This window comes from Physella acuta, unplaced genomic scaffold (assembly GCF_028476545.2).
Source record: "Physella acuta isolate Inbredline_101_S28 unplaced genomic scaffold, ASM2847654v3 ptg000197l, whole genome shotgun sequence".
Lineage (NCBI taxonomy): Eukaryota > Metazoa > Mollusca > Gastropoda > Physidae > Physella > Physella acuta.
Genome location: NW_026731716.1, coordinates 198,890 through 211,631, shown reverse-complemented (window position 1 = coordinate 211,631; position 12,742 = coordinate 198,890). Strand labels below are relative to the sequence as shown.

Below are 12,742 nucleotides of genomic sequence, written 5' to 3'. Positions count from 1 at the left end.
CTGATGTACTCAAGGATGTACTCAAGGAAGAGATATCACCTATGCACTTTGGCAGCATTTGTGTCTCAGTAGAAACAAAATCAAGCAAGTTCATTTTGAGCTGCATTAATAAATTATACACAATCAAAGTTAAGAAAATAAACCCTTTCTCTGCTATTAGATACAAGCTCATGTATCTCATTTTCTACATTAACTTTAACTGCGTGACACCAACATAAAAATAGGAAAGTGACTGTTGGTGAGGGGGGAAACGCATTGAACAGCCTGGTGTTTAACGGAATCACCTTAATCTCTTAATCAGTGTGTGCATTTAAAATGGTGTGTAGACTAATTTTTTAAAACAGATATTGGTAGCCTGATATTTTAAATGTGTCAGAATTTTAGCTTGTCACTAATATTGCTCATGTAGTGAAGCAGTGTTTCAACCAACAACTATTATTTTTTCCAAATAAGTATAACAATAGTAAAAATATAAACAGAAATGGCCTAGAGCAGTGGTTCCTAACCTTTTTCGAGTGGCGACCCCCAATTTATAAAAAGTAAGTGACCCGCGACCCCCATAGAATTAAAAAGCCGAAATTAGTATGGAAATTAACAAGCATTAAAATAAGATTTTCTTGTAGACTTTCAATATGAACTACTCTTGATAACTGTTTTAATAGCATGAGTAAAATTGCATACTATTCACTCAACCTTCGTGGTTAAGTTTTTAACTTAAAAAAATTTTTGTTAACGCCAACCTATGTCATTATAATTATCTTAATTTTGTTTTTAATCGAAGAATAGTGTTGAAAATATATTCTCGAAAAGTCAATCAATTTAACGAGTGGGTATGAATGGTGAATACTACACCAAAATTGTGTCTGCAGCTTTTCATCTTACTCGGAATCTTTCTGCAAATCAAAGAATTCATTTTGTAATTCATCGGGAATGCTGGCAGTCAAGGGAAGAAGAGAATGGGTAATGCGTAAATGCAGATTCTTCTTTTTTCAGCTCAGAGAAATAGCGATGCAGTTCGTTTTCAAGAGATTCAAGATGCCCAGAAACCGCTTCTTTCAAAATTTTAATTATCTCACAATTAGATTCATCTACCACACCGCAGAGTTTCTCAAATTTACAATATTCTCTAGATTTATCTTCTTTCCGATTTTGCAGCTTTGATAAAAATGCCCCCAGATTATCATCGAAAGTTATAATATTCGTTCGTTTTCCCTGAAGCTTCAGGTTAAGCTTATCTTGATGTTCGAACATATCTGCTAGGTACGATACCCTCTCCAACCACTCTAGATCTATGTCGTTTTAATTATACCAAAAAGTCTTGTTTCCTTTGCACTCCCAAGAACAATTTGATTTCAGATTTCAATTCAAAAACACAATTTACAACATTTCGTTTGACAGCCAGCGTATTGTAGTGTAGAAGATGTCGATTGGTTAGGGCAATGGTTAGGGAGCTAAATCTTTTCTGTTTTCTGAAAGCCCGATTTTGAGCTAAACAGAGATGGCGCACCATCCGTAAAAACCCACACAGCCGTTTTAATCATCCCGTTTCAAAAAAGGTATTTATTTTCTCCATGCTATCTTCATAAAAAGAGCAACTCTTCTTTGCTATCATCCGCATGAATATAGACACAGACTAGTAACTACGAACACGAACTCACGTCTGTTGATTTATCAACTTGAAAAGCAAACAATGGTGAAAGATTAATTTCAATAAAAATGTGTTATTTAACATTTACGTACATGCAGCGTTTGATGAGATTTTCTCCTATTTTTTTTTTTTTTTGCTTGGCATTTTCTATCGCGACTTCATTTGACGCTTGCACTAATGCTAGTAAAAACTTCCTGTTCGATCAAGTCTCTGGCGTTTGCAACTAGCTTCTTACCGACGAAAGAACTCCATATATTTCTTGTTGTGTTCCGAATGACTCGTCTCAAATGACGTTTTAGTTGTTTTTTTTAGATTTAATAGATTCGTGACTGAGAACAGCTTTGTACAGTGCGCTTTGTTTCTTCTCTTTTGCATTTCCAGTGATGTTAATGAAGCCGAATTAAAAAAAATTCTTCTAAATATTTATGTTTTGTTTCAAATTACTAAGGTTTAGTATACCAGTTGGCGACCCCCCAGAAAGACCTTCGCGACCCCCAGGTTGGGAACCCGTGGCCTAGAGGGTACCCATGGCTACTTAATTATAATCTACTAGATAAATGGCCCGTTGAGGAAGGGTACAACGGGCGCTAGGCTGATAGTGCTGTCTCTTTTCTCTAAACTAAAACCAACCCACCCCCCACCCCCACCCCACCCAACCCCTCACCCCCACACACCACCCCCTCCACACACCGCCCCCCCACCCCCCCAAAAAAAACATGTCTACCGTCCCATTCAACGAAATATAATTATATACTTTTTCCAGTGTCCGCCCCCTCCCAGAATATTCTACCCCCGCCCCCGAAAATTTCAAGTACCCCCACCCCTCTCCGGGGAGGAAAAAGTCTGAAAGAAACACTGAAACCAACCCACCCCCCACCCCTACACACCACCCCCCCCCCCCCAACCCCCCCAAAAAAAAAAACATGTCTACCTTCCCATTGCAAGAAAACCACTTTTTAGATTAGACACATTAATTAGGCTGTAATTTTATTATAGAGTATCGATGAGGAAATTTCTTTTGAGTTGGGGAGGGGGGGGGGGGGGCTCAGACGTTCTTACGCGGGGGGTGGGGCTAAGCCCCTACCCGAAGAATTGTATGCAAGAAACTCTTCACGCAAACCATTTAGATTAGACAACATTTCCTTTTTTTCAATGTTTACGCGATAATCAATGACGTCATATTACTGTGTGCACTCTCTGGTTTGAGATTATGTTCTACTCTACGCTAAATGTGTCGACGTCATATTTCGTTTTTCGAATTACTGTGCATGTTTTTATTTTGCTTGTGTTTTCTCTAGAGCGTTCTTGTCAGACAGAGCGTTCTTGACAGACAGCGAAACTATTAATACTAACGAGAAAAATGGCCCGTTGAGGAAGGGTACAACGGGCGCTAGGCTGATAGTGCTGTCTCTTTTCTCTAAACTAAAACCAACCCACCCTCCCACACACCACCCCCACCCCACCCCCACACACCAACCCCACCCCCACCCCCCACCACACACCACCCCCACCCCTCACCCCCACACACCACCCCCTCCACACACCGCCCCCACCCCCCACCCCCCAAAAAAAAACATGTCTACCGTCCCATTCAACGAAATATAATTATATACTTTTTCCAGTGTCCGCCCCCTCCCAGAAAATTCTACCCCCGCCCCCGAAAATTTCAAGTACCCCCACCCCTCTCCGGGGAGGAAAAAGTCTGAAAGAAACACTGAAACCAACCCACCCCCCCACACCCCACCCCCACCCCCCCCACACACACCACCCCCCACACCACCCCTCCCACCCCTCCACCACCCCCCACCCCCAAAAAAAACATGTCTACCGTCCCATTCAACGAAATATAATTATAAACTTTTTCCAGTGTCCGCCCCCTCCCAGAAAATTCTACCCCCGCCCCCGAAAATTTCAAGTACCCCCACCCCTCTCCGGGGAGGAAAAAGTCTGAAAGAAACACTGAAACCAACCCACCCCCCACCCCCCCCCCCACCACCCCCCCCCCCCCCAAAAAAAAAAAACATGTCTACCGTCCCATTGCAAGAAAACCACTTTTTAGATTAGACACATTAATTAGGCGGTAATTTTATTATAGAGTATCGATGAGGAAATTTCTTTTGAGTTGGGGAGGGGGGGGGGGGCTCAGACGTTCTTACGCGGGGGGTGGGGCTTCGCCCCTACCCGAAGAATTGTATGCAAGAAACTCTTCACGCAAACCATTTAGATTAGACAACATTTCCTTTTTTTCAATGTTTACTTACGCGAGAATCAATGACGTCATTACAATACTGTGTGCACTCTCTGGTTTGAGATTATGTCCTACTCTACGCTAAATGTGTCGACGTCATATTTCGTTTTTCGAATTACTGTGCATGTTTTTAAATTGCTTGTGTTTTCTCTAGAGCGTTCTTGTCAGACAGAGCGTTCTTGTCAGACAGAGCGTTCTTGTCAGATAGACAGACAGCGAAACTATTAGTATTAATGTGAAGTTCGTTTTGTGCATAGTATGAGAACACCATCTATCCTACGTTGAAAGGATTAATACAAATGGTAGCTGCAGTGAGGTTAATAAGTAATAGAACATAGTGTTAGTTACCTCACAAGTTAAAGACAGTTACAATTGTGTTACTGGTCTTTTCTGTCTAATCTGAAACCACAAGTGTTATGACCAAGACCTTGGGTCAAAACGTCCTTAGTATTTGTAACTGTCTTTAAATTGTGAGGTAACTAACACCATCTGATTTATTATTAATCCAAGGTTGAAAGTAACCTTCTAGCGAAAAAATAAATTATAAAGGTCTGTACTATGATGGACTATCTAATGTACAAATGTTTTGAAGTAACTCAAATATTTCTATACTATTGTACTGAAAATATTCAAGTCTCTAAAAATATAATTCATATGTATTACATAACAGGCTTTATCCCAAGCAATTGTATTAGGAGGCCACTGTGCATAAAATCCTGCTACACACTAACATACCAAAAAAACTAAAAAAAAGGCAAAAAGAAATGGCAAATCTTTATTTCATTATCTATCGTTTTCCACCAACTCTAGGTGCTTTGGCCATAGGTTGTTTAGGAGCCTTGGCTTGTTTAGGTTGCTTGGTAGGTACAGGCTGAAAATTTAAAGACACAAAGTCAATACAACTGTTGCACTAACAAAGCATCAGTAACAAAACCCCTACTTCAAAACCTAACAATCACAAATCAAACTGATTGATCACATAAAACGAGAAGGACAAAACACTACAATTTGAAAGTAATTACCTTTACAGTCTTTTTCTGGGCCTCCTTTACTTTAACTTTCTCTTTGTATGCTCTAGAGAACACAAATAATACTTAAATTAATACTTGTGCCTGGCAAAGTCAAATGTATTAAAAGATATATTGAGTTACCTAAGAGGAAAGGCATTAAAAATTATTCATGCCAGACATTTTAACAGTAACATGGAAGACTTCAAATTACTTTAAAAAATAGACAACTGGACATTTATACTGGAGATTTGCACATGTATAGGATTTAGCAAGAATTAATAGTAATACTAATTGTGACATACACATGCAGCATTAATAATTACAAAGACATTAAAAAATGAATAATACCAGTAATAATACAGAGTATGTACTGGTGATAAGAAAACAAAGCCACCTGATTATGCAAGATAGTGACCATAATATCAAAGAATTGCACCTACTGGGAAGCAAAAAGCTGGCTTACACAGGTAAGATTCCAGTTTAACCATTAATGTCCCGTAACGCCCGCTGCCGCCCGCTTAAAATACGCATAGAAAAATTAAATTTGTTTCATTAAAATTTGGCCTACAAATCCTAATTTTTAACTAAACAGGAAGTCGGATAGTTTCACCATCCTTTTCCGGTCTTATAATTTCAATGGCGCTTTTGAAAGATAAAAAATAATATCTTCTTTCGATCTCGAAATTTTAGACTCATCTGTCCTTTTTTTAGTAGATTTAATGTTAAAAATAAAATAAAATAATGCCTCTAAACTAGGGACTTGGATGACGTAGATTTTGAGGCACTAAAAACGAGAGTTTTCTGTCCATACCGAGTTTCGTCGATTTAGCCGTGCGGTCGCGGGCGATGATCGAAAAAAATTTTTTTTATTATAAATCGCCGATGCTACTAATAATTTGATGACTGATTCTGAAAAACAAATGGATTTCATATGTTACGGTATTTTTGTTTTGAGATTTTGTTGAAGGTGAAAATGGATTTTTGGAGCCAAACTTTGGCTACGTAAAACTCTTTGTACCATAAAAACTTACTAACAAAGAAGGCCAATAAAAAGCCCTCCGACCATAATCACCATTTTTCTTTATGTGTGTAAATTTTCATAATGTTAATCGATAGCAAAGTATTTTTTTATAAATAGTTTAGAAAGTATAGGCTTAAGCCATTTTACGACTACCGGGAAAGACAGAGGTTTAAACCGGAAGTGTACTTGTGTTGTTAATGACGCCATTGCTCTCAATTGAATTGATTTGTAAATCCAGCAACATCCACACGAATCTGACTTTAAAATCATTTTAAATTATAGAATTATATTTTATATTGATAAAACTATGATTTTTTGTTGACTTTGTGCGCATATTTTCTATTTAGATTCATTTTTTTTGTAATTTTGAGTTAGATCTAAAAATAGATTTCTGCGAAATTTTTCAAGTTGAATTATTGTTTCATTTTAATTGTATGGCCTAGATATAGATCTATATTGTTCTTGAATGAGTTCTGTATTTTATATTAGCTATCATTATAGTAACTTGTGTACTTTCCACATTTTTCTTAAATTTTAAAGCTTGATATAGCAGATATAAGCCTAGATCTAGAATCTAATATAAAATTCCATTTGCCTATCATTTGGTCTATAAAATATAGGCCAATAGGGTAATTCTATATTAAACATATAGCCTTTTGATTGCTTTTCAAGCGAATTTTTATTACCAATATTACTAATATTCAAACATTTTAGGAGTCCTATATTTTCTTTATAGCTCTAGGACTTTGTTCGTTTTAGATTTATTACTAAATTACTACAATCCTTGTACAATGTTCTGTCTTCATCTGTAGGCCTATTTGAAGTACATATGATACTACTGTATTTTTGCTGTAGTATACATCTCAGTTGCTTTTTTACTAGTCTTGGCCCTAGATAAAATGTACCAGTTCACAAGGGGATAGAGAATCAAAAGATGTGGATCTACTCATAAGCAACTTCAATGAAGGAGAAATAGGTCCACTTAAGAATGGATGTTGCTGGTTTTTATTAGTTCTAAAAGCTATCAGCCAGAGGAGACACAGCTTCAGTAGATGTTTAATCAGATTTCATTTTTAAATCATTGATGGTGTTATTTTTTAAAGTAAAAAAGTGATACAAGCTAACAGACTTAAACATGTTATCCACACAGCATGAGATGTCACTTAAATATATGACAGATGTTTCTAAATTATAAAACTTACCTTTAACATTAAATGGTGATCATTACTCCACCAATATAAAATCATTTCAATTATTAAATTATTTGTTCAACAATAATTGTAAATTAAATTATATCAATTCTATGTAACATACACATAACATGGATGAAATATCAAGCATATTGACAACATTTAGATACCATTTTAGTTATCTAAAATCAGTTTAGCATTGTACTTCTTTCTTGCAAAAAAGTAGTTGCGCAGAACAAAAATGACTTTTTAAATTTGACCAACATTGTAACAAAACCACATAAGCTAAGTGAAATATTTTTACTTTGTGTGGATGTATACAATGTTGGCACCAATTAGGCAAATTTTCATTAAGATATTCCATATAATAAAAATTTGGCAACAGATTATGTGTTGCCTATAGCAGAATTTATTGTTTAAAATTAAGGGGGGTATATGAGTTTAAACCCCTTTTTCATTAAATAAAATATTTTTAAAATCAAATTTGAACAAAGGAAATATCAAAGTATATAATAATGTTCATGTTTACAATATCTCTTGCATATAAGCAAAGTAATCTAAAATCAGCTCAACATTGTACTTCTTTCTTGCAAAAAAAGTAGTTGCGCAGAATAAAAATGACTTTTTTATTTTGTCCAACATTGTAATAAAACCACATAAGCTAAGTAAAATATTTTGACTTTCTGTTAATGTATACAGTGTTGGCACTATTCAGGCCAATTTTCAGTAAGATATTCCATAAGATATTCCAACAGATTGTGTGTAGCCTATCAAAGACGCTTATTAAAAATTTTTAGGGGGGTGACCCTCTTTGTTAACATTATTTTTTATGATCATTCTCATCCAATTCAATTATTTTTATCTTACTCTTTTACTGATATCATAAGCTTGATCTTAGTGAATTTTCTTTAAAAAATACCTGCTATTTAAAAAGTTACACAGATTTTAGTTCGCATCCAAAAAAGTAGGGAAGCAAAAAATTGAGAAAACCCCATATTAAAAAAACCCGAAAATTAAATACATTAAAAATTCATAACTTCGTAACCGTTTGAGCTAAAATTAAAATAAAAGTATCTTTGTTCTTGTCTAAATGAGCTCTATAAACTGGTGCTACTACATTTTTTATTTTTTTTAAAATGAAATTTCATCCAAGTCCCTACTCTAAACGTATCTAGGCATGTATTTTATGAATTATTTATCTTAAACATAACCAAATTGATATTTAACTGTTAAATTCGATGCTTAGTTGTTTAGACAAAAATAAATAAAGTTGACTACCGAAAATGACCTGTTTTGAATTTTCTCCGACATTTTTTATTTTTTTACTGTACTTTTACCGAATATAATATATTCTATTTAATACTGTTGGAAAGCCAGGTTTATTCCCAACATTAAGCAGTAGTTTTTATCTTAATTTTCAATTTCATTTAGACAAAAACAAATATTTTGTGAAACTATTCACTTGATCATACAGAGTTATGCTCCTTACATTGGGCCGTCATGGGTGGAGTTTTGGTAGAATGAATGGGACATTAATGGTTAAGGAAGATTGTAGATACTGATAATAGACTCGCCCAACAAAAATAGGTGTGTTTGTTGTGATTAGAAATCAGGGTTAGGCATATGGTCGGACTAGGATTGGGGTTAGCATTGACATAAGCAACGCCATGTGTATTTAAGTACCAGCAATTGAAGACTAGGAACAGAAAATAAAGGAAAAAAAACTAAATGAATTCACACAAACTAAAGTTGCAAGGAATAATAGCAAACAGGCGACTCTGAATGGGGATGACATTTTAACAGCAACCTACCTGATGGCCTGCTCACGCTGAGCTTTGCGCACTTCAGGTTTTTGGTTCCTCTTTGCCAAAATATCATTAAGAGTAGCACCAGTAATAGCTCTTTGGAACTTTTGAGTGCGACGTGACCTTCTCTTGGAAATCTCTTCAACTTGACCCTTCTTGTGTTTCCTACGGTACAGCACAGTCCAGTTGATATTACGAGGGTTGCGTTTCATTGCATGTGAGCGCTCACATTTGTGGCTCAAAAAGTGAAAAGTCTGGGAAAGAAAGTTATTGCAGAATTGAATAATGCATGGGTGAAAAGAAAATACAGGCTAAAAAAGTTCGTCGTGCTAAGAATCAAAACAGTTAATGACTTACTTAATGAAGTGGGTTATTAGGCTCTTAGACTTACGAGCAATAGCACAACTCCCTATACATTTAATCTCTTGGTAGGATACATTACAAACATCTACTATTCATGATTATATGCAATGGATTATACAACTGTCCCAAAACTAAAATTCCATTCAAAACATTTTCTCAATTAGCAGTACTTTCATCCATCTCAGGGAAGACCGCCTTTACAGACCGTGATAATGTTGACACTTGAAACGTTTTAGCTATAGGCCTAATATCAACCCATAACTGACCAAGATTTAGGCCTAATCATGTTACACCCATGACAGTCTCTGGTCAGTACTACAACTTTGGAAAGCGTAACAACAAAATACTAGCTATGCAAAAGTTGCCCAAATCATCCCAATATATTACAAATTCCAAGTTTATTATCATTCCTTGAACTGAGAGACCTAATACCCCTAGCTAGATCTAGATTCTCCTTTAAAATAGAAAAATCAAGTCTAGATTTAGACTTTGACAAGTTTCAACTCAAGAACTTTGATCACTTTGCATCCATGACATCTGAACCAACATCATTTCAAGGGTTTTAAACTTTAATTGAAAATTTTAACTAGATTCTGTATCTAGTATCTATGCTTTCAATACATACCCTGCCATCTGCCTTGACCAAGCGTTTGCCATGGCCTGGGTAGATTTTGAGGCCACTGTATGAACAAAGTTCGATCCTGAAACGGATAATAGCATTTAGAATCTAGTTTAGACCTGCGATACTCTAAGCATAAAATACGTTAAACTATTATAATTTTTGTTATAATACATATAAAAATAAATGATATAATTCGTAGACAATGCAGACGGTAATAAAAAAGTAAAAAGTATTAAAAATTTAATAAGATGGATTAAGATAGAAAAAAAAGGTAATTTTCTAAGATGCTCTTCCCGTACTTCATTGTAGACGACCGGAAACCAGAAAGGACAACACAAGTCACGCAGCAGAAAATGTTTTATAAAAATAATTATGGTCATTAAATTTTAAAACTTCATAAATTATATCTTTATATATTACTATGCACTATTTCTAAATTATGTATTAAAATTATTCATAAATTTTAATACTTTAGAATATTTCTAATTTAGAAATATTAGGACCGTGACTATAGGAACCGCGAAATAAAAACAATTCAATATGGCCGATCGCGAAGGTAAACAACCAAGTAGAAAATTTTTTAGTGTAAAAAGATATCACAGCTGAAGCCTATTATAAAAGCTACCACCATAAGTAATAGTAATTTAATATGGTAAAACTCCATTTCAGCGTATTTTATTCTCCGTTGCTTGTTTACCTCCAGTTGAGCGTATTTTATTATAACAACCGAAACACACCAAAACATTAGGAAAACACGATTTATTTTTTGTAGGCCTATTGTATTTCTGTTTTCACAAATGAATAAAATGAATGTTTAAAAAACACGACTTATTTATTTGTATTGTATTTTTGTTTTAACAAATGAATAAAAAACAACAAAGGGACTGACTGAAGTGCTTTGTTTGTTGGTTACAAAAATAGAGATGCACACTCTGTACAATTAAGTGTTCCAATTTCAACTAAACTGAATAAAAGTATTAAAAGGCACAATGATGCTGCTGCCGAAAGTGGGCCGAGGGGGGGGGTGGAATTTGGTGAGGGGTGGCTTGGAGTGTTAGAGAAAGTGTGACAACTCACGTTGTCATTTTAAAAAAAAATAATGTTAGAGGTCGTCCATAAATGACGTCACACTCGTAGGGGGAGGGGGGGGGGGTAATTTTGTGACGGTGTGTGATGAGGGGGGGGGGGTTCAGATGGTGCTACGTCATTTGGGGGGGGGGGTCTTGCTTTTTGTGACGACACGCTTTTTTACGATTTTTACCTCTCCCCTCCCCTCCGTTACACGTCGTCACAAAAAGTCAGACCCCCCCCCCTAAAATGACGTCACACCTCAGCCTACAACCCCCCCCCCCTCAAAATTTCTGTTGAATTTTTCTTAAAACATCGATAATTTTTCCAAAATCTTGTCAGAACTCTGTCAACATAGAGTATTTTGATCAATTCATATTACAATTTATTAAAACCGTTTTCTAAAACGCGAAATAACGGCTAAAACTTGTTTTTCTAACATTGCTTTTTTATAATGCAAAAAAAGGGACGTCACACCATCTGAAACCCCACCCCCTCCCCCTCATCACACATCGTCACAAAATTGCTGACCCCCCTCTCCCTTACGAGTGTGACGTCATTTATGGACGACCCCACATCAATTTTTTTTTAAAAGTCAGAAATTTACTCATACAAAAAAGGGAAGGATGGTAGATTTACTATGAATTTAAATAACATACAACTCTATAGTAAATTTTTTTTTCAGTTTTAGCAAAACTGTCAAATTAAAAAACACAGAGTTTGTACATTTATTGCATAAATACAAAAATATAAAACAGAATGATTAACAGTGTATCAGTTTCACCATGAGACAAATGCCTTTTTTTAAAAAAATACAATACAAATAAACAAGTCGTGTTTTTTAAACATTCATTTTATTCATTTGTGAAAACAGAAATACAATACAAAAAATAAATCGTGTTTTCCTAATGTTTTGGTGTGTTTCGGTTGTTATAATAAAATACGCTCAACTGGAGGTAAACAAGCAACGGGGAATAAAATACGCTGAAATGGAGTTTTACCTTTAATATTACTATTAAAAGACAATGGTCCCAAATTTATTTTATCTTAACACAGAATCTAGAATAGAAAAAATATATTCCTGATTAAATTTTTATTTTTACGTCGACGGTCGTCGAGTACGAGCCGACCCGCGGCATATCATACGCCGCTATTTTGTTGTTTTATTTTCTACTTTCCAGTAATTTATAATTTGTGAATTCGACAGTACCAACGCTGCCACTGAAAATATTTGCTTTAAAACACTATCAGTAGGTCGTTAAGGATGATACCCCCCCCCCGCTACTTTCCCCACCCCCTCCCCTAAGTTTAAAATAGTTTCAAACTAAATTATCTGCCCCTAATAGCCGTCACTAAACCCGGCTCTACAATTGTAAACATTTATCGTGAACCACAGCTCACCAGACCATGTGGGGGTGGTAGGGAGCACGCTTACAGCTTGGTGATTTCTGTCGTCTCCAAGAAGAGAATTATATATAGGCTATAGATTATAACATAAGAATTAATAATGATTGAAATGAAAGTCCACTAAGAAGTTAGGCATTTTGATGAAAATTTCAAAAAATTTTTTTAATAAAAATGTACCAATAATAATAGCTAACACGCTAGTAAACTAAGCCAACTTAGCATATATTATTATTGAGTGGTGATCATTTACATTTAACACATCTTATAAATACAAAATTTATTACGGGTTTACTGTAATGTGTGTTAAATTAATGTTTTCAAGTTTAGTATTCACATAGGCTTGTTTGGTATCGAAGCAGT

The 12,742-nt window shown here is 35.4% G+C and overlaps 2 protein-coding genes across 2 annotated transcripts in view; one reads left to right on the top strand and one right to left on the bottom strand.

Moving 5' to 3' along the window:
- Positions 1-4,657: 4,657 nt before the first annotated feature.
- LOC131936990 (large ribosomal subunit protein eL24) lies at positions 4,658-10,251 on the bottom strand. The gene is made up of 5 exons (XM_059294162.1): positions 10,207-10,251; positions 9,911-9,986; positions 8,929-9,176; positions 4,919-4,970; positions 4,658-4,767 (listed from the first exon to the last, which is right to left on the bottom strand). Exons 1-5 carry the CDS (start codon positions 10,209-10,211, stop codon positions 4,684-4,686), a joined length of 465 nt encoding a protein of 154 aa, XP_059150145.1. The 5' UTR covers positions 10,212-10,251; the 3' UTR covers positions 4,658-4,683.
- Positions 10,252-10,445: 194 nt separating this feature from the next.
- The window catches only part of LOC131936956 (uncharacterized), a 63,666-nt gene continuing 61,369 nt past the window's right edge, over positions 10,446-12,742 (top strand). Inside the window, exon 1 of the mRNA XM_059294100.1 lies at positions 10,446-10,463. Coding sequence (XP_059150083.1) covers positions 10,448-10,463 — 16 coding nt within the window. The 5' untranslated portion in view covers positions 10,446-10,447. The remainder of the gene's footprint in view (positions 10,464-12,742) is intronic.